Source organism: Pararge aegeria, chromosome 17 (genome assembly GCF_905163445.1).
Source record: "Pararge aegeria chromosome 17, ilParAegt1.1, whole genome shotgun sequence".
Classification (NCBI taxonomy): domain Eukaryota; kingdom Metazoa; phylum Arthropoda; class Insecta; order Lepidoptera; family Nymphalidae; genus Pararge; species Pararge aegeria.
Genome location: NC_053196.1, coordinates 9,101,291 through 9,123,564, shown reverse-complemented (window position 1 = coordinate 9,123,564; position 22,274 = coordinate 9,101,291). Strand labels below are relative to the sequence as shown.

The window sequence follows — 22,274 nt, the reverse complement described above, 5'->3', positions numbered from 1 at the left end:
TACTCCTGCGTTGAGTAATTTGAGCTTTAAACTATGCTAAATATATTGAAATTTATTTTGTTCTCTCTTCGTTCCAGATCGACATGTCCGATACTCTCCAAGACGAAGGAGGGACGCCGTCTCGAAGTAATTCGCTTAAGATATCATTACCGACAGTCCTTTGCACGGATGGTGATGCCCCTGATAACCCTACCGTACCTGACACAAACTCCTTTGTGACTTCGGAATCGAAGCTATCACTGCCATCTAATTTCGGAACACCAACTTCGCCGTTCCGAATATCCTCACCAATATCATTGCCTACGTCACCTAAGCCATTCGGAAAGGGCCTACAGACACGCTCCAATAAGTCCCTAGATGAACCTCAATCATCTGAAAACCAAACGAGCACCATGAATAAACCCCTACTCGACACTGGCTCAGCTACAGGTAAGTTATAGCGAGTAAGTTTTTAGTAAATTGCATAATGAATTCATAAAGCAGATGTATAACCATATATACTTTACATATGTATTGTAATTAGAATCATATTTTGTTTGGTGCTCGTACCACACATAACAATTGATATATATACAGTCAAACCTGGATAAGCGAGAGTTCAAGGGAGCACAATCTCATTCTCGCTTATAGAGGTTTCTCACTAACCCGAGTTTCTCGCTAATGCAGGTACATGGGTAGCGTTTCTCTCTTATAGAGGTACGCAGCAATAACAAGACATATTCATGCACTATGTAATTTTATGTTATCTAGAACTTATTTACATTAAAAAAAATCCGTGAATTTCGTTTGGGTTTCTGTTTTTGTATTTTGAATGTTTTTCTCCAACTCATAAATTTTGTCGAATATTGCTTGCTCGACTGTCGCTTATAGAGGTATAGATAAGTAGCAGTCTCACTTGCGGAGGTCCGTGAGGGAAAAACGACTCTCTCTTACAAAGGTTTCTGTTTCTCGCTAATAGAGGTTTTGGGAGCTTAAATTGACGGGTCCTGGCTATTACTCTCACTTATAGAGTTTTCTCACTTATCCAGTTCTCACTTACCCAGGTTTGACTGTATATGGTACGAGGTATGATGAGTTAGTAGGATAACAACTCCATCATCATCATTATGATCCTTTATTATTTTCCCTCAGAGGAAGATTAAGAGCTTAGATTCAACCATTACTTGCTTGTCAAATGCATGTTTCCGGGCTGTTAACGTTACTGTAACAAATGTAAGTGATAATAACCTGTTTTGACAACTTAACTCAGTGCCATCCTGATTAGAACTGACAACTTTTTGACAGAAAATCCAATACCTAACAACTTTGTGATCCGACCCACGAACCGATCCCAAAACCTTGTGATCCTAACCACGAGACGAAATAGGCAGTCAATGAATATTGAATAGGCAGATTTAACTAAATTAGAGATTAACTTAAAATATAATTGGTACCATTATACCTACGAACTAAATATAAATATTATTTGAAATAAATTCACGTTTTCAAACCATTGTTTAAATTTATCACACCCAATTTAACTGTGCACAATTTAAACGGATATTCATGGAAATCAATCAAATTCAATATAAAACAGACGTCGCTTTTAATTAAATCAACACGAAATTTTGCGGGTTTCGCAATTAAAAGTTTGAATTACAAAAACAAACACTGGATAGAGCAGCTATAGAAACACAGAAGGCTTACAGTGGAAAATAAAATATTATATACTTAACAATAATGAATACTCAATAAAATGAAGCTTATAAGCTTCATTTTATTGAGTAATAAAACAAAGCCATTTTTATAGTATTCGTTCTACTAACAACCGACAACCCCCTAAAATTTATTACAATATATACCCAGTACTTATGTAGCTTTCGCATTGATTCGCATTTCCTACAAATTGCTCTCTAGTTTTCTTTTAAAAGTATAAGTATTTATTATTAATATGCAAGCACATATTGTAGCGGTGTTACTCTTAAGATCCGTAACAGTTTACGTAAAGCTTCGTTTCTATATGTACACCTTATAAACCGTCGTAGGGTAAATAACATAGAGTTCTTGTATTAGTGCATCCTAATATAAACTTTGTGTATGCAATAATTAAAGACTATTCTATTAGCAACTTTGTGTATTTTAGTGATAAGTGAAGATAATGCTGAAAAATTGAAAATGGAAAATCCTCTTCGGAAACCCGCAGTCGAGCGCAGAGCGCGGACGGCGCCGCGCGTGTCGTGGCTCTGGATCCCAACCATGTTCCCACTAACTTGCTTCAGTTTTATTGTCTTCGTAAAGAGTGGTGGAGTTTTTATGACACAATCAAATCATGAGGCAGTTCTCGTCTATATGTCCAATTTACCTCGAATATTAGTCGAGATTAAATAATCAACGTTTTCATGCTTAGTTCAAAACTTGCGTTGCATTGACATAACAGGATTGCGGTTTCGTTGATGCAAGTGATGGGTTTAGGCAACAAGAATGCGGTGTGAAAAATTGTAAAATTATAATGCCGTGTTGTGGGTGCTGGTGGAATGGCAGACAGAGGCACCGACCGCCTGAAAATGCCGAAGGTTTTTATCTATTTTACTATATGCTTTAGTTACTGAGAGTACCTTTACTTTCGTACTTATTTGTAGCGTAACACGAAACAAGCTTGATATCATTACAAGCGGTTGCAGCTGATAATAAAAAAAATAACTTTCTTTGTTATTAAAATTAGAAAAAAAATGTACCGGTCATAATGCGTTGTGAATCGCGCGCGTCTAATGATACACACCTATAAAACATTTGTTAAATGATACAAATAAATATATATATTTTCTTCTTCACCTTTTCCAGATATACATACTTGTTATGTAAAAGTGTACTGCTCCAGGTTTATTAAGAAAAGTTGATACACTAAACAGCTCTCTAAACAGATATTTGTCCGTTGTCTACCCGATTTCAGAGGACTAAGCTCATAATAAATAATCCCGGCTTTATTAAACATGCTTTACTCTTGTTTACCTTCTAGAAAATTCAAGCAAATGTTTGACCTATAAGTTAAAACTGAATATCCAAGGTCGTTCGATAAATTGTTGTTACTTTTTATATTATTCAATTACACACAATTCTCCATGGAATATTTGACTTAGCCCGGCTTTCTCGAACATCTGTTTAACTTGAGCTTCTTTACCTCCTGAGATTTATTGCAAAAGTTTTGACATTACTTTAAGTAGGGTAGGACTACTATACGGAAAGATTACTTGATGAACAAATAAAATAGGAGTAATTAATATTTCGCTTTTACGTTAGGCTTTTTTATTGCTTAAGGTTTTTCATTAGGGTGAAAGTTATTTTCGCGATTGTTGACGCATTCTTGCCGTTTTTGTATAATTGAAATTCAATGCCGTTTAAAGATCCACGATAAGATGTCTGGTTTTATTCTTATACGGATTTTTCAGAAAAGTGACGGAAAATATAGAAAATTACGATAAATATAATACGAGATATATTTACAATTGACATAAAAAATTGAAAAACAATTAGTGGGTTAAAACATTAAAAAAAATTTAAACCAACCCAAAAATAATTTCCATGTAAAAGCTAAATATAATTACTAATACAATTTTTAAGCGTAGCTTGTGTTATGGGTACGAGGATAACTCTGATGAATATTTTTATAAATTATGTACATAAATACCTATAAAATATACATAAACACCGAGCAATTAAAAATATTCACGTAAATCACCCAAACATTTTCCAGTATAGTTTTCCAATATAAGTACTAAATAGTGCGAATATAAATGAACCATTTTTTTTATTGGATCATTAAGCTGGTACAATCAATTACATAAAATCATCTAATTATTAAAACACAAACTTATGCTGAATATATAGATATATTTTTTTTTAAGAAACTTCTTTAAACTTATTGCTTGCTACAATGCATTGCGTTTAAAATTATTATAGTAGCAACAAGATTAAATCTAGAACTTTATAATTACCAATTATAAAACATTAAAAAAGGTTTTCTAAGATAGAATATAAATCAATATAACTTTATTATATTGAAGAGTAAGCCCATCGCGCCAGTCTTTTAAAAGTGCTTATCTACAAATTGTACGCGGATTTCAAACGAGTGTTAAAGTAATTTTATAAAATTGGTAAATAATTAAACTTTCGATAACTATATACCTTGACTGTCTTAGAAAAAATATTAAATTGATTAGCAATTCAACAAATGTGCTGATTATTCTTATTTGATTATTAAAAAGCTTTCAAGAAATAATTAAAATTATATTTGATTCACAGACAATGTCCATGACATTGTGGCGTTAGGTTTTTCGATATAAATACGGGTGCATTTTCTATACACTTTAGTCTTATGTATGAGACTGACTAGGTCTAGTCGTTATTACAAGATTCCACAAACAGTTAGAGTCATTGGCAAACTTTTTTCCGTTAACAGAAGCGAACAGAGAGCTTCGACCCACGTAGTTAAATTTGGGTTGGCGAGCTTAAACGAGCCATGTTAGCAAATTTAACCAATACTGACAGCTTATCGTGGTCTCCGATGTACGGTGTGAGACTTCAGCCGTGTCTTATTGCCTACCTACGACCGTAAACTAATTTAGCGTTGCAGAGCGATGTCATTCAGCAACTCTCTCGCTCCGCATGGCACGGGGCTCTCACATTGAGAAGGGTTTAGGACTCCACACGCCTTTGAGAACATTATAAAGACCTCCCAGACATGCAGGTTTCGTCAAAATTTTGTTCTTCACCGTTAAAGCAAGTGATATTTAAATTGCTTAAATTAACAGGCTAGCCAGATATGACTTAGACTGCATCATGACTGGCTACCAAGCGCGACTGCAATCACAAGTTGCCTATATTACTTGTAGTGGAATAGTAATAAAAATAATAAACAATCACTTATCAAAGTTTAATGTCCCACAGCTGGGCACAGACCTCATCTCTTATACTCGTAGAAGAGATGAGCTGCAATGCGTGTAGCAAACAACTAAGGGTAGGCATTGTTTTTGCGCATGTATGAGGTGAACGCATTGTGTGTATATTTGAGGTCAGGTTGCTCGTATTTGGAACATTCCTTATTGAATTGGGTTGCATGATGTTGCGCATTCTAATGGATGGCGTATTGATTGATGGTGAGTCATATCTATTAGGCTGCGCTGCCTCACCTTACGAGTATACACTTAGTAGCTTAGCTGCAGTAACTCAATTATTCCCCCGAGTTCCTTGCTAATGGTGTACCATAAACTTCTGTACAAATGTTTTGTTGTTTCACCAAACCAACTCGACAGAGTGAGGCTTCCTCAAACTCAAGTTTATCAAGTAAGTTCTGATTGTTGATTAAAATTATATTCTATTATTTATAACAACTTCTATGATTTTATTTTGTGTTTTTAACGAATCAAAAAATTTTATGACTTATACTTTCTCCAGTTTAAACTTAAATTAAAACATTTTTTTATCAAGACTACTTGTTGTTTTGCATAATGATAATTTTAGAATCAGTAATAAATAATCGAAGTCGTAGGTTTTAAAGACGATGTACCGATGATGTGTCGAGTTTAAGTTGAATTGGTAATTTTTGCAATGTTTTTTATGCTTCTGTGCGCCACTAACTCAGCTCACGCAAGATAAATAGTTCTCAGAAAGTAGTTTCCCTCTCGAGTAACTTAACGTAAAAGGATTATTAACTTTAACTTATTCAAAGAACTACTGACGGGAGTTTCTATTTATGTTAGATGTTTATCCTTAGATAATGTTTGTCTAAAAAAGTTAAATGCTCGACGTAGCTGAGACTAGAGTCCTTTTGTGAGCTTCAGTTATCCTCTACTTTTTAATTTAAGTACATTTTGTTTCTAGTTTTTCAGTCGACTTTTATAAGGCTTAGTTTTTGCCTAAGTTTAATTGGGTAAGTTTTGTTGGAAAATTTTGTTTTCGCAGCGGTTTTTATCCGTGTATTGTATTTGCCTTTGCCAAATTACGAGGGACACAGGAGCTTGAGTTAAGATGTTTGGGTTGTTTACCTTTTTAAATATTTCTTGATTAATGCTCTGAAAGTTTTTTATCCAAGGTTTGTAATTTAAATATTTGCTGTTTCCGGATCGTGTTTACTAAAAAAGCTTCGCGCCTTAAATAAGAGTTCGCAAAGAGCCTAATTAATTCGTTGACATCGTTTTTTGTTACAAGTTAATTAAGTTTCGATCGCATTTTTTTTTGTAGTAGTCGTCATTTATTATGAATATTCCCAAAGAACAATTAAAACGTTTTATTGGCTCACATTACTCTTATTCTTATATATTCGGGACTCTTGACATCTTCTGTCTTCCTGGTATATGGGATCTATTAACGCTGTATATCAAGCAACGTGGGACCCTAACATCCATCGGTTTTCCGTGCCTTGACCGCTGTTCAAAGTTAGACTAAAACATTACACTAATTTTATTAAAATCGATTTTTCAGAACCTGAGATACCTTTACCTGAATATTCTAGAGCAAAAGCTTAACATAGTACCAGTTATATTCCTGTACATCTGTGTTGAGATTCAAGCACCCAGACGCTAGCATCCATTGGTTTTCCGTGACCGCTATTCAAAGTTAGACTAAAATGTTACTTTTTACTCTACTAATTTTAATAAAGTCTATCCCTATAGAATATTTGGCCTGAATAGTCGAGAGCAAAAGCTTTGTATACGAACATATATTCGCAGATAATGTTACCTGACATTTCTATTAAAAATATGATTGTCCCTGGTCTCATGTCGTATGAAATTGGATAAACAAGGACTTCAATTAAAACAACAGGGGTTCGTACATATGGCCTCAATATCTGCCGAGCACACGTAAACCCTTGCTGGATTTATATAACGTACGTGATGCATGTCGCCGGCTATGATTAATAGAAAGTCTTAACATATATGATCGACCGAAACACGTTTATATATGATTAGTATGAAATTAAAGGGGTATAATTGTCACTCCTATCTATATGTTGATTGTTTGATTAGTTATAAAGTTAATCTTTAAAAAGCCTTGTCACGGTGCCCGCGCCCTAACCTAGTTAAAAAAATAGATAGGTACTTTTTAGTTAGACATATAGGCGAAAAAAATTAAATATTGTAAAATTAATAAAATCATAATAAATAATAAAAAAGCGTGGGACAAGCCTTGATACCGCTGTACAAAAACTACAAAAAATTGTTTTTTTTTAAGTACAGGAGCGTCTCGCGCTGTACCTCTGAACTTTTTAAGGTTACAGGTTGGGAAACCCTCAGGTATACACTATAATATAGGACATAAAATACAGGTACATACAATATAATGTAGGTCAGTTCGATTAGGTACTGGACAGGTTTTTTTACAGGACGACTATTAATTAATCGGAAGCCGTCTACAATCCATCAAACCCCAGATGAACCTATTGATAATGAAACTAAAATTGAACTATTTTCTGGCAGAAAACAAACTAATCTCTTCAGGAACAGTTTCTTACCAAGCTCTACATTCTCGTATTTTGAAAATAGATGGCCCTTGAAATTGGAGGAACATCTGTAGTCGTTTTTTTTTTTTTAAAGGTTTTTCTAAATTAGTTGACGGCAGATTGGCGCAGTTTGCAGCAACCACGCTTTCTGAGCCCAGGGCCGTGGGTTCGATTCCCACAACTGGAAAATTTTTGTGTGATGAGCATGAACATTTTCAGTGTCTGGGTGTTTATGTGTATATTATTCATAAAAATATTCATCAGTCGTCTTAGTACCCACAACACAAGCTACGTTTACTTTAGGGCTAGATGGCGGTGTGTGTATAGTTGTTTAAAAAAAAAATATACAATTAACCATCTGAATATGTCCACACATACTTATTCACACAAAGCCTCACTTTGTGTTAAGCGATTGAGAGAGTCCTCTGAAGTAAAACCATTAAAAAATATACTTAAGCGCTAAAGTAAATTATTCGTATTCCCAGCGGAGCGTTACATTTTTTTATGTCATTGTTTTGTACTGAAACTGGGACGGCGAAAATAAATTTTATTTTCTCTCAAAAACCACGTAAACCTGCATGGGTTTCAAGCAGTAGGTACCTACGTAGAATTTGAAAATTATTTTTTGCTATCCACATCTCTAGCCCCAGCCTATTACCGTTCGACTGATCTGCTAGAGATGGTTTTAGAGCATAGACCCACCACGTTGCACTCGGAGGCTTTTTCCACACCCCCAATTTTCTAACCGCGAGCTGGAAGGTACTGAAATTTTTTTTACAGATAACACACAATACCTTAAAATATTCGCCCGACCGGGGATTCGAAACTAGAACCACGTGATCTGTAGTTGAACATGCTAACCACTAGATCATTGAGGCAGTTGATCGCAAAGCAATGTCAATTGGTATATGCTGAGAATATACGTGGTAATTTGACATTAAAAAAACCAAAATATCCAATATCAATAAACAATATAGGTTAACCGACAACGTACCGCCATACGTTTTGCGACTTACGCCTATGTCACTCGCACTCGACACTGAAAATGCAAATGACGTCAGCAGCACGAGTCGACTGACCTACCTCTTGTTACTCTGGCGTCATAAACGTGCCAAACTTGCTCGTGCTTGAAACGTGTCAAGGTTCGCCCGTCCTACGCTTAATAAATATTTACTTACTGTACTAATAATCCTGTAAGATAGCACACCTGCGAAAATCATTGAACGTTCTAGAACAATTTAATGGATGAATACAGATGATAGGTATCTAATCGGTTAAGGTATATACATATGTACCTATATACCTTTTTCATTATTCATCCGCAGCTTATTGACGTTCCATACACAGCCTTCTCAAAGGACGGTTTTACAGCATAGACCCACAACGCTGCCCCAATGCAGGTTTGTGGGCTTTAAAAACTATAATGACAAGTGGCTCCGAAACGTTGTCGCTGACTATGGGTCTCATAAGAAGTTTTAAAGGTAAACCATCAGTCTCAGCTCCTTGTTCCTCCTAGTTCAATGTGCAGAATTCGACTCGTCACAGTTTTATTATAAGTATGGAAAATGACAATCGAAAGCCCAGCTATTTGTTGTTAAATTTACCTCGAGCGTTTTTTAAATTTCCTTACTAGAAATTGGATACCTTGTTAAAAAATACACTCTACATTTTCACTTTGCGGCACTTTTTGACTCGGTGATGTTAAATTTGCTTATCGCGTTCGCATCCCAGTATTTAATTTAGAAATGTCAAGATTAGCTTGGCGTGACGAGAATACTCGGCGATGTCTAGTTACAATACAACTAGGAAGTCATGCCGCGACGACGTAAGTAAGAAGAAACCGATTGAATGTATGAATTTATTAAACTCTCACACCCCTTTCAAATTACTTCCATTGCACTTCAATGGCAGACTGCATCGTCAAAGATGGGATTGCAGCTAGGAACAATTTATTCTGAATTTTAAAGTCAAACCCTTGTCAAACTTGTCATTTAATATAAAAATAAACTAGTTATAGAAAGCTTAACTTATATAAACTAACCTTAAGTATTTCATAAAACTCTAGAAAAAAAAAGTTTTAAGCGTAACGAAGTGATAGCACGGGAGGGAAACTTGGTGGATCGAGGTATATTGTGTACCTAGAATAGGGCATAAAAGTTTTAATAGGAAGTACTTAATTGTATAAAGTTGTATGCGAAAGAATTTGGGGGAAAACTGCTAGTTTCAAATATAAATAAAACCACAGTCAGCACTAAGATTTTTTTTTGCATGGGGTAGAAGGCTTGTTAGTTTATACTTGATTTGAGACTTGACGTAGCATCGCTTACCTAGAATCGCTTCACGTCTAACTACGAGTATGTCGCATAATTGAATGTGAGGATCTATACAGTCGCCTTCGTACCTATAGCTTTAACTTAATTTAGAGCAGCTCTCTCGGCGCTCGGGGAAATTGATAGTTAATGTTTCCCGGGACGAGTTCCCATACTTTTAGCGATTGCTTTTGTTATCTATAACGTAACAGATAGTAACAGAGGTGTATTTCACTCTGGAACTAAAGCTAAACTTTATGTTTATCAGTACTCTCAGACCTATGATATAATAAACAGTAGATAGGCTTACAGTAAAGCAAATACTTGACAATGCGAGTAAATGTGCTACGGCCTAGTTACGATATCGTAAACCTGTCGATCGTGATGGTTGAGCAACGTAAACTCAATTCGAGAACGGGCTGGGTGATCGAATTTCGAGGTCGAGCTGTTATGCTGGCAATCCTCCGGGCATCGTAGAGCAAATAAAGCCTGGGTCCGTTACTTAAGTGTCGAAATCTTTTTCTAAGCCTAAGTAGACTTTACATATCTTTGGACTAAAGACCTATACCAACTGGAGGCTTGCTAAAAGTCACCACGCTGCTGGTCAGATGGGTTTGTGATCGTAATTTTTGCTAGTAGATATCCTAATCCATTTTCTATATTCATCATCATCATCATCATCATCATCATCATCATCATCATCATCATCATATCAACCCATTACCGGCCCAATACAGGGCACGGGTATCCTCCCACAATGAGAAGGGGTTAAGGCCGTAGTCAACCACGTTCACGTGTCACTGGCCCAGTCCGGATTGGTGGACTATATTCATTATTTTCTATATTCGTTGTTAATAAACAAATTCAGGCTAAACTAAAAGTAGGAATAGGAGATAAGCTATATGCCATCCGAACAGACCAATGTGCCAATACCTGAGAAAACGAAAAGAACCACAAACGTGCGAAAACATAGAAATTGATACTGTCTTATACGTTGCGTTGCGTTGTTTGTATTAGTTTATAAAACAGATAGATGCAGTATATTAAGATTGCGAGGCATGTTTAAGTGTAAATATTTGTACAATTTAATGAAGTGGAGTTTTTTTAATTCGCAATCTTCTATTAAAAAACTATACAAGGTCATTAATTGGAAAGGGTTATTAGGACACCAAATATAAAAGTATTACTAAGTAAATTAACCTTTTCATAAAAAAACTAAAAAAATTGTCATCATCGTCATCATCGACGTATCATTACCGCTACGGGCACCGGTTTTCTCCCACGGAGAAGGGTATAGACCGTAGTCCACCAAGCTTACTCAGTGTGGATAGGTGGACTTCACTCGCCTTTGAGAATATTATGGAGAACTTTCAGGCATGCAGGCTACTTCACGATATTTTAATTACTTAAAACGCATTTAGCTTACAAAAGTTAGAGGTGCGTGCCGCTTCGCTTTTATTACATCTTGTGTGTGTGAGAGACCCAGAGAGAGAGAGAGAGAGACTACTATATTATGTTTTCCTAGATACGACTGCGCTTACCAATAGATCCAGGATATGCAATGTTGTTTTAAGCGTCTGCATATATCTGTATTCGCAATATGTAAAACGTAATCTCCGGAAAGTGTTATATGTCGCGCTCAGCTCAGCGCTATCGAGGCGGCCTTCTTATTGAAGGACTTAACTAGCGCTTCGAATGCTTTATTCCGCTCAATTTTTTACAGCGAATAATTGCAAACCAAGTAGGTACATACTAACAGCAGCTTCAGAATATAAATGATTTTTGTTGTATTCTATCGCATTCGTTCTTTAAGGCTTTGCAACATACAAAATGTGGCAAAATAAAAAAAAAACAATTTTGGCCATTATTTATTTAAATAATCTGCATCTTTAGCAGTTAATATTGTCTTATAAGTATCTTTATGTTATAGTTACAACTTGGATAAGATTTAAATACCTTTTGCATTTAAATTATTTTTAGGACTTCATGTTATGATAAATGAACTGTAATTTTAAGATATTTTATACTGTTTTAAGCAAACATACTAAAGCCTCTGATCGAATAAAGTAAGTTTTGACTTCTGAACGCCGTGCCCTAATTTGCGCAAGTCTTTACTCTGATAAAATTATACAGTCAGCGACCGAGTTGCGCTAGCAAAACAAATCGCGAGGGTGGCAGGTTGGCATTTGTTTTGGCCAAAATATACGAAAATATTTTTTACCCCTCATTTATCATAATCTTGGCACTCAAATAACCGTTCTGGGCTTTGGAGTTCCCGAAGTATTTATTTATAAAGAGTTCTTCTTCTTAGGGGCCGTCCTCACGAAGGTTGGCAATCATTAGGGCTATCTCTGCCTTGGGCACCGCTTCTCTAAATAATGATTTGGTTCTCTATCCAAACCATTGTCGTAGGATTTAGACCCACGAAATTCGTCTACGGTCAGACCTTCTTCTTCCTGCCATTTTACCTTGTATGATAAGCAAAAGAAGTTCATACTTTTTGGTGACCCGCATCACATGTCCAAAATATTCTTATTTTCTTCTTTTAATTGTTATGAGTAGCTCTGAAACCTTACCCATTCTTTGCCGCAGAGTGCTATTCCGTACACGGTCTGTCTTATAAGATATTCTTAGGTTAAGCTTATGTATCCACATCTCGAACGCTTCTAGTTTCCTGGACATGGTCTCTGTAGCGTGCTTTTGTCCATGTATGAAGTGCACGCGTCCAAGCTTCTACGGTATATAAGAGTACAGAGAATAAATAACACCTTGCAATGCCTTTTCGAAAAAAATGCTTAAATTTCGGTCACAGAGTACTGTACAATATAATAGAGTTGGAATAATATGAACCCTGACTAAGATATAAACCTAGACTACAGACCCTACGAATCCAAACTAAGATTATAAATTTAGAAAGTGTGTTTGTTTGCCCATCAATAACGCAGCACCAGAGTAACGGATTGAATTGGAAATGTGAATTTTTGCATTGTCATTACTACCCTTGTGTTTTATTAATTGTGCCCTACTTCAATTTACAAAGTATGTTGATAAAAAAAGGTATTTTAAGTAAATTGAAGTATAATAGGCTACCTTTATCCCAGAAAACTAAGCTTACACTAACGCTCGCGTTTGCGTTTGCTTTCATTTTTCCTGGATAAAAAGTAGCCCATGCCATTCTACGGCTCATAAACCATCTCTATGCCGAAAATCACGTAAATCTGTTCTGTTGCTGCGCGATTGAAGGAGAAAAAAAAAATTTGAGTAGTTGAGAGGACGCAGAGTAACATGCGCTACTATTGGTTCTGGAAAACTATCTAATTTCCATAAGGGAACAGGGACATTAAAAAAACATGAGAAATTGTCCTTCCGACCTTTTATTTTTTGCATAGAAATAGTTAAACGGACGCAGAACAAAGGAGAGCCAAATTACCATGGAGCCGCGGGTAAAAGCCAGTTCCCTTATAAAAAAGCGCGCTGAAAAAACTCATACTCTAAGCCAACACATAGCTGCTTACTCTTATAATACAAATTTAAAATGCATATCTTTATATATATATTTCTTGTGTGCGTGTGTATGTCACTGAACTCCTCCTAAACGGCCGGACCGATTTGAATGAATTTTTCGGTATGCGTTTGGGTGGCACCCTGGATGGTTTAGATTCACAAATCAGCCCGACAGATGGCGCTGGGGTCCGCTAGTATAATTATAATTATGGTGAAAAATGAAGGTACAAACTCTTATAAAAATTACAGAATATATTATCAAAAATGCTCCCCAAATATGATCTAATTTAAATATTTCTTAAGTTACTTATCATTTAGTCATCATACTTTACAAAGTTTTAACCGCTTGAACAAGATTAGGTCACGACGTCGCGTTGCCTTGGAATAATAAGAACCTCGACTAAGATGTAAAATCCTCCGAATTACCTAACAAAGAGAGAGCTTATACTCTAACCTAACAAATAACTCCTTACTTGTTAGTATAATATAATCAAAAATGCACCGCAAAGATTTGTAATTTCCTTTTCCGTTTTCCCTACCACAAGAAATGTGATTACCTTTCAATCATCGGATAATAGGTACACCATCATGCACGCGCGCTCCGTTTTAGGCTCTAGCATCATTTATCAGTTACCACCAGCACGGCTATCACGGGTGTGAGATAAAAATTATATCCCTCGATTATATCGCCTGACAGGGGATATAATTAACGTGCCCACCTGCTAAAACACTGGTACATGGAATATTAGACGTTTACCTCCGTTTATAAATATATCATATGTTATTTGAATATTAGTTCCACTTGTGCGCCAGTGCTCTGAGAGTTGATAAACCTGTGGGAGGTCAATTTGTATCCTTTCCCCGGGGAGATAATTGTCTCCTGCCCATGCTAGCCGTGCAGATGTGTGTATAATTAAAAAAAATAAACTTAAAGTTATTTTAGCTGCAGTAGAGCTTTTTATGACAGAGCTGGTTCGGGGAAGTTCTACCGCTGTGGTTTCCGGTGTCATTACAGGTACATAAGGCTAAATAATAGACGGCATGTTGCAGGACTTCCTTACATTCCTTGCGAAGTTTTACCAACAGGCCAATGGAATTAAAAGAAAAGTTAAGTGAAGCATGTGTTGCTTTCAAGTACAAAAGATGGCAGTAAGCCTTTAGAAACACATAAGCAACTTTGTATACTACTAAAAACTTAGATATATATTTAAAAATAAATTGCATCTGGATTAAAAAAATTGCCTTTGTTATATTGTATGCACCGCTTCAGGAACTCGGCGAACTTGGTGATAAACGACTTAGACACCGGGAATTATCTTTGCATCGTTCGAGTCCATGTAGGACTGCGGTGCATCTTTTTGCTTTTGCTTTTTCGGAAGGACACTTGCCGATAACCACCTGAGGGGTTGCTACGGCGTCACCGGGGGAGTGGGGCGAGCGCGAAAGCTCGCCATGAGAAGAGCCCCAGGGCTCGACGACATCGTTTATAGTTATCAAAAGTTTAATTATTTGAATTTTTTTCTCTCGGGAAATAGACCGACTCCAGCGGGATTTTCAAAAAACGATTTTAACGCGGAATAATAAGACTATTAAAATTTACGTCTTCCTATTTTCGTAAACCATGAGAACTTTCGTTCCTAGTACCTACCTCATTGGGTGATCAGGTTAAATATGGATTTTCAAGCTCAAAGATACGATTTTCGGGCATGATGATAATTTTTCTATTATGACAATATAGTAGATGGTCGTTAGATTGCGCGCCAAAAATAATTTAGTAAAAAATAACATCTTAGGCAAATCCTGTCATCTGCAAGTTAATTCCGAGATAAACAGAAGTAAAATTAACATAACAATACATTATCTGTTATAAGTTGGCCAATGTTATTATTCCGCTAAGTCTCGTGGATTATGACCGGATTTCCTTTCAAAGCACTATTCAAATCATGGGAAAAGTATGAATTATGCCATTCTCTTCTACCCTTTTGGTTACTGTGGACGTGCGGTCCGTACAGATCTGAGGTTATTGATGACTTTCATATTTTTATAACGGGTACTAATTATTGCTTACTTAAAGGCCCCATTTAGTAAAATATGAGTCGGCCAATGCCCTTTTTATTTTGGATGGTAATATTTAATTGAAGGGCAAACTATTAAAACCATTGCCTACAAACAGAACTGTCTGGTTTTTCTGGCTCGTTCGGCCGTGGCTAGTTACCACCCTACCGATAAAGACGTGCCGCTTAGCAATTTAGCGTTCCGGTACGATGTCGCGTGGAAATCGATTAGGGGATGGGTTAACAGGTTAAACAGGTAAGTCCGCTACCATCTTAGCTTAATTATGACAAACCAGCAGGTAAAACCGGTGAGTAGTTTCGGAGTTTTTCGATTACAATTAAATAAACAAACCGTTCCTCTTTATAATTATATACGTATTTAAAGCCGGCAACGCATCGGTGGCTCCTCTAGTGCTGCAGATGTTTATGGGCGGCGGTGATCACTTATAATCAGGTGACCCACTTGCCCGTTTGCCCGCTTTAAATATAAAAAAAAGCGGCAACGATAAGTGTGGCGAAAGACAAAAAGCTCTACTACTACCTTAACTGCTTTATTTTGCATAATTTCAAACCTGGTCAGTAATGTACTATTTCGGTTTCCTGATGTGATGATACCTGAGGCCAAGGTATTCAGATATTCACTTCCATGTGCGTGACGGACGAGGCCCTAGTCTAGATATATCTGAAGAAACCTTATTACTAACATAAATATAGTCCGTCTAAGCCAAGTGTTTAAGTTAGTCGAGCAAACGAGTCTGCATTGCTAGGAAGATTCGAGACTTTCCGCCTTTTGGATCTTTTCCAAGAAAAGAAAAATGTTATCCAGAATTCGTGATGATAAAATTATACGGCGACCTAGTACCATTATTTTATCAGCAGTACATTGCGAGAGGACAGCTCATTTTGCCAATATATTCAGTGGAATATTTTGCGCCACATTTATCATCAATTATCATATTTTCGATCCACGAGGAAGAAACTTTTGTAGGTAATAAACGAAATGAACATAATTCTATTTGCAAATATTTTTATAAAAATATTAATGTTGTAAACAAGTTAGATTTTTTTACAAAAGTATCATAGAGCTTTTAAGTTAAAACTGTTTCTGAGAATTTTGCCAGAGGTAGAGTACATAAACTTTTTGCAAGGGTCGACTGGAAGAGTATGCTAAATCAATAAGACCACCTTGATTACTTGACCATACTAATATTATAAAAGAGATAGTATAACTAATTATTATCTATGTAATTATCTCTAAACCTTGATTGCCTTAAAGAAGTTTTTTTTAAAAGTATTCAACAAGTGCATAAAACTTGCCATTTTATCCAACATGTTTATGCAGCTGAGTCGAAGGCAAGCATCGGTATTTAAGTCAAGTATAAAATGAGTTTATGACCGCGACTCTACTTTTCATTTATACAATTCATTATTTCAGGCTGAAATAGTATTATATTAAAAAAAAATAGCCTGAATTCTGGATATAATAGCTTTTTGTATAAATGGTAAAAGGATTTTTAAAAGTGCTGTGTAGTTTCGGCTCAGAGTTTTTCGATTACAAATAAATAAACAAACCGTTCCTCTTTATAATTATATACGTATTTATATTATTTAGTGCTTTAAAAAAAAGTTAACTATAATATTACCGCTAGGACTTTTAAAACTTCTCATAGTTACCTTGACCTTAGAATGGCTGTTACAACTTTTCCGACGGAAGAAAATTATGTCTCTTATTAGAACTCGTAAACATAAAATTCCAATAAGTATTCCTACTCTATAATAATAAAACACAGCAGACAGAGCATTTTTAGTAGTATTTTTATCTATTCTGTGGTTTACAAGCATTATAAAACATAGAGTACCGTGCCTTTAGTTACCTATCTGTATTTGTTTTGCAACCAAAGTTGAGATGTTTTAAGCTATGTATTCCCAATTTTTTGACAACATAGTGAGCGACAAACTATTTCAACTATAGTCGTAAAAATATAATAGGCCCGTTTTGACATTTGTCATCGCGACGTAACTAGTTATGGAACCATAAGACTCTGTACTCGATACTCACGATAAATCAATTCAAGTTTGTATCAGTACTTGATTGATATTATTATGTATTGTAAAGTGTTCGTTCGTTCAAAGTATTCCTTTAACTCCACAACCAATACGCGTGACTGGCTGTTGATTATACGTCGACTTTTCAACATGTTGAAACAGAGTTAGTACTATATAACAACAAACACAAAAATCGAGTCAAATCACTATGTTTAAATTAATGTCCAAAATAGAAAAGCCATAGTTAACGTAATAGTAAACGGGCGCACAGTCAACTTTACAAGATGAGGAACGAAAAACTGCGCAGTGCGCGCGGGGACGCTTCAGTCATGTGCCGCTTGGTCAGACACATCAACTCAGGCTCATTATTTAGAACCCATTTTGAGAACCAAGCTTATTCTTTGCAGTAAAGATAACTACACAATATTTAATTTCGATATTCAGTAAAAAAATGGTTACAGCTCTAGTTTAAAAAAAAAAAGACTGAGAACGTAACTGTTTTCGGAACGTTTCGCAACAATTATAAATTGCATGCTACTATGAAGTAAGCGCAAAAAGAATACTCGCGATATATTCTTTCATATTATTTAACGTCCCAAAAAAATTTACGTATTTTTTAAAACACTGTATGTAATTGATTTAAATTTTTTTGTTTCTTTCAGTTTCGTTCCAAGTTACATTCTATGGTCTTGCACAAATGTCAAAACGGGCCTATTACATTTTTCCGACTATAGTCGCTCGCCATATTATTTGTTTAGCAACGTATAATAATAACGTATAATAAAGACTGGTAGATCTCATCGGCGCTGTGCCTTATATACTTACTTATGATTGATTAAGAAACAATCTAATTAAAATCATTATCTTATTCTTCTTCTGATTTATGGCTTTTCGTAGTGCTAAAACAGCACTATGTACTTTGCCAGTGTCAAGTAGCTAAAATCATTACATAATTCTGCAGCAGACGTTGACAATTACTGACGTTGTCGAAAAATCGCATGCGCATTTGTATCTATTTAAATATATAATATACTACCTAGGTAAATCCTGCGGGAACTACATTTTTCCTGAATAAAAATTCGTGTGTAAAAAGCGCTGCTCCGTGAGTCTTATGACCTTGGTTCACAGATTTCAGTGAGATTATATAATTATGATTTTAATAATATCGTTTATTACTTTCATCAAAATTGTACATATTATGGTGTTGACAAACTTGCTATCCTAGCTAGCTTTTATCTGTGGTATGGATAACCAGCCCTGTCCCCTGGAATATATATAAACAGATTGACATTAAGACATTACTTTTATATAGCTTTATGAGATCATCATTGCCATATGAACCAATGGACGTCTGGACATAATTCTTCAATATGGAGTTCTAAAAACCACGGCTTTGTACCGTCCAGCGGCTTCCTGCAAGTTGTTTAATGCGGTGGGCCACCCAGGGTCTACTAGCGCTACGTTTACCATTGCAAGATCGCCGTTTACCAACGCCCAATAATATTTAAAAAAATAAAGTTAGATTATAATCGATACTTATATTATTAATTTTTTTTATCTCTTGACGTGGTATCGGATCGACGTGATTTTTTGCACGAATTTGTGAGCCGAAGGTTACTTCTTTTATATTAGAAGGGTCTATTATATTAGGGGACTATCTTCGTTATCTCGGGAAAATGGAAAATTACTACGGGTTTTAAAAAATAACCGATGCTCTGGAAGTAAAAAGTAATAAAAACAGAGGCACTATAAAGCTACAACAAAGTTGGTGTCATACATTTCCGTTATTGATTTTTCCTCAACATATTCTTTGAGTTCAATCGATGTGTGTGTACAATCAATATTGTAACTACGTTTAGATGTAGTAGATGTCATTATAAAAGAGCACTTGTGGTCATCTTACACAATTGACATGTTAGAAACAGAACCATTGCTTTTGGTCAATTGTACATACATGTAACATAAATATAAAGATATATCCTAACTTTTAAGAATTTCAAGCAAAAATCTCATTGTTTTTGCCAGGAGGGTTCCAAACGCACTCTAAGTTCGGAACCCTGCTAGCTGTAAGTTAACGAATGTACGAGTATTTATCACCATCACCTCAAAATATTGTAATCAAATGAACGCTTCATAGGTGCCTTGAATTTGAATATTATTGTAATAACAAGCAATTTTAAGAAAACTCCCTTGAAGCAATTAACATAAAGAGGTCATAGAATTTTATCACAACATAAAAAGAGCATAACACTAAAGCTAGTAGTAGTAGTTATAGAAGTATACCTCCTACGCTTTGTGAAAAATAAATCATGCAATTATTTCATTGTTAAAATGTCGCATTGTGAAGCAAGATTATCATCGCTCTTTTTACGTGTACACTTATGTCTTTCTGTATCTCTGAACAGTTTTGGCTAACTAAAGCACAAACTATTTTTAAAAAATCCAGATCTATAACTGACGATGCTTTTGGCTATCAACGTGGATGTTTTGAGATTCGCCTTCTCCTGGTTATCGGAAATATGTACTGTATAATTTTAATCATATTTTGTACTAAAAACCGACTACCTTATTGTATCAGCTTAATATTATAACAATTTACCTGTGAATTCGCCTTCGTGAAGTTATTTCCGAAATAAAACTATATTACTCTCGGTCTCATTAGATAATTACTCGTTCCTGCAAAGTGTCATATCGATGCGTTGCTCCGTTGCTGCGTGAAAGAAGGGCGAATCAAAAAACACAACTTTGCATTGCACGAATACGTAGACATCATTATCAACCTATAACCGGCCAACTACAGGACACGACTCTTCTCTCAGAATGAGGAGAGTTTAGGCCGTTGTCCCCCACGCAGGCAATGTTAACTAACATTTATATTACCAAACGTCAAAATTAGACAACTCAATAAAAACTTTACAGCTTTACTTTGTCCAAAGTTGTGGTTGCTAGCTTAATAAGTTACACTAACGGCTCTGAATCACAACCTTACGTGACTATTAGGTATTTGTGCATCACATGCTAATAATTGAATGAACTCGCCACGAACCCAATAGCAAGACGGCAATATAGAGGAATGGGCGTTTCATCAAGCTTTGCGATAAGTAAACGAATTTGCCGAAATTCTGGGAAACATTTAGAATTACAACATGAAGTATTTATTTTAGAAGGGTTCTGTCAGACAATGTGGAAATTAAGCCGCAATAAAGTTAACTCGCTGACCACCCAAGTATCCTGTAGAACAATGCAAGGTTGTCGTAGACATAACAAGGTGTCGTTGTCACGTAAAAAGAGCGATGATGATCTTGCTTTACAATGCGACATTTTAACGAAATTAGCATTTACGTCCAGCATTTAAATGTCACTTTACAATGTGACATTTAAATGCTGGACGTAACCTCAACGTTGGATACAAATAACCATTCTTGTCACCCTCAAATATTATTAATACTCTATTATTTTCCTCATTTTACATACTTAGACTTCGAACCTACAAAATACGTTTTAATATGAAGTAGGGAATGTCCCAGAAGTCACAACCTTACGTGACTGTAAGGTATTTGGTTCATTATGTTCTTATATCATCCTTATAATATAATGAACACGCCACCACTGTCTGACTTATAGCTAGGAGGCAGTAAAGGGAAATGGGCGTTCCGTCACGCTTCGTCGCTTTGCGATGAGTAGACGAAATTGCCGGAATTCTCGGAAGCATTTAGAATCACACGAATGCCGGACGAAGCCTAAAGTTTAGCCTACACTGTGTCATGGTTATATTATGATCATCCTCAATAAATTGTCCATTAATGTCCCGCTACACAAAGCGATGATAAGCCTCAGCCTAGTGATTTAGTTATGTGCAAGTGCAAGTGAGATAACAACCTGCAAGCCTCAGAGAGAGAATATAATGTTCTCAAGAGCACTTGGCCACCTCAAGTGACTACAGTCTAAACCCTTCTCATTCTGAGCGCCCAGTGCCCTATAGCGGACCAGTAATGAGTTTATAATGATGATGATGATGATGACATACATTATCGAGGATTAAGCGAGTAAACAGTACTTATTAGGAATTGTTACCATTTCTCTAAATCAACTTTTGCTGATATTTTTGATGAGCTTTGTCTTCGTAACCCCGTTCCAAGGCAAGTTGCTACATTCAATCTATCTTTTATAATTGTGATGCAAAACGCTCCGTAAAATTCCTCATAGATTGAATATAGATAATGGACGTAAGTAGACGCAAGCTTAACTTTCGAATAAATCTTTTTATAGGAGTCAATCCTCGTTCACTGAAATAAAAGCTGATCAACGGATCGATTGATTTATTGCAAAAAATATACTTGGCTGTCCGCCCGCACCGTAAATTTTTTACTGATACGAGTATCTATGCTACATTCTATAGGCAATATCAAAAATGATTGAATTTGTGGGTATTTGGTTACTCCATTTCGCCACGGTGTACTGTACGGAGGAAAGAATTTCAATGACATTTAAATGACAGTAAAACCTAGGCATATACATAGGTACGGTACTTAATCTCGAGCCATTATTTATTTTAAGCATCACATCAACCCATTACTACAGAGCACGAGTCTCCTGCCACAATAAGAAGGGGTTAAAGCCGTAGTCCGCAAAGCAGGCCCAGCGCGGATTGGTGGACTCCAAACTCCTTTGAGAACATTATGTCGAACTCTCAGACATGCAGATTTCCTCAAGATGTTTTCCTTGACCGCTGAAGCAAGTGAAGGTTGAGGTGCGTGCTGGGATTCGAACTCTTCCCCCCGAAAGTGAGTTCGAGCTCCTACCTAATGCGCTATCAATATTATTTATTTTAGTCTCGCAAACAAACTAGAATTTCACACGGACAATACCTGACGCGGAAACTAGTAG

General features: G+C 36.0%; 1 protein-coding gene across 4 annotated transcripts in view; it reads left to right on the top strand.

Annotated features, from left to right (window-relative positions):
• LOC120631092 (cytochrome b5 reductase 4) overlaps positions 1–22,274 on the top strand; it is a 77,477-nt gene that overhangs the window by 23,842 nt on the left and 31,361 nt on the right. For 3 of the 4 annotated variants that reach the window (XM_039900520.1, XM_039900521.1, XM_039900522.1), the window contains exon 2: positions 78–429. In XM_039900520.1, the coding sequence (XP_039756454.1) occupies positions 84–429 (346 nt within the window). In that variant the 5' untranslated portion in view covers positions 78–83. Of the gene's footprint in view, positions 1–77; positions 430–2,210; positions 2,553–22,274 lie in introns of those variants that run through there. The other variant, XM_039900523.1, reaches the window with a different exon arrangement.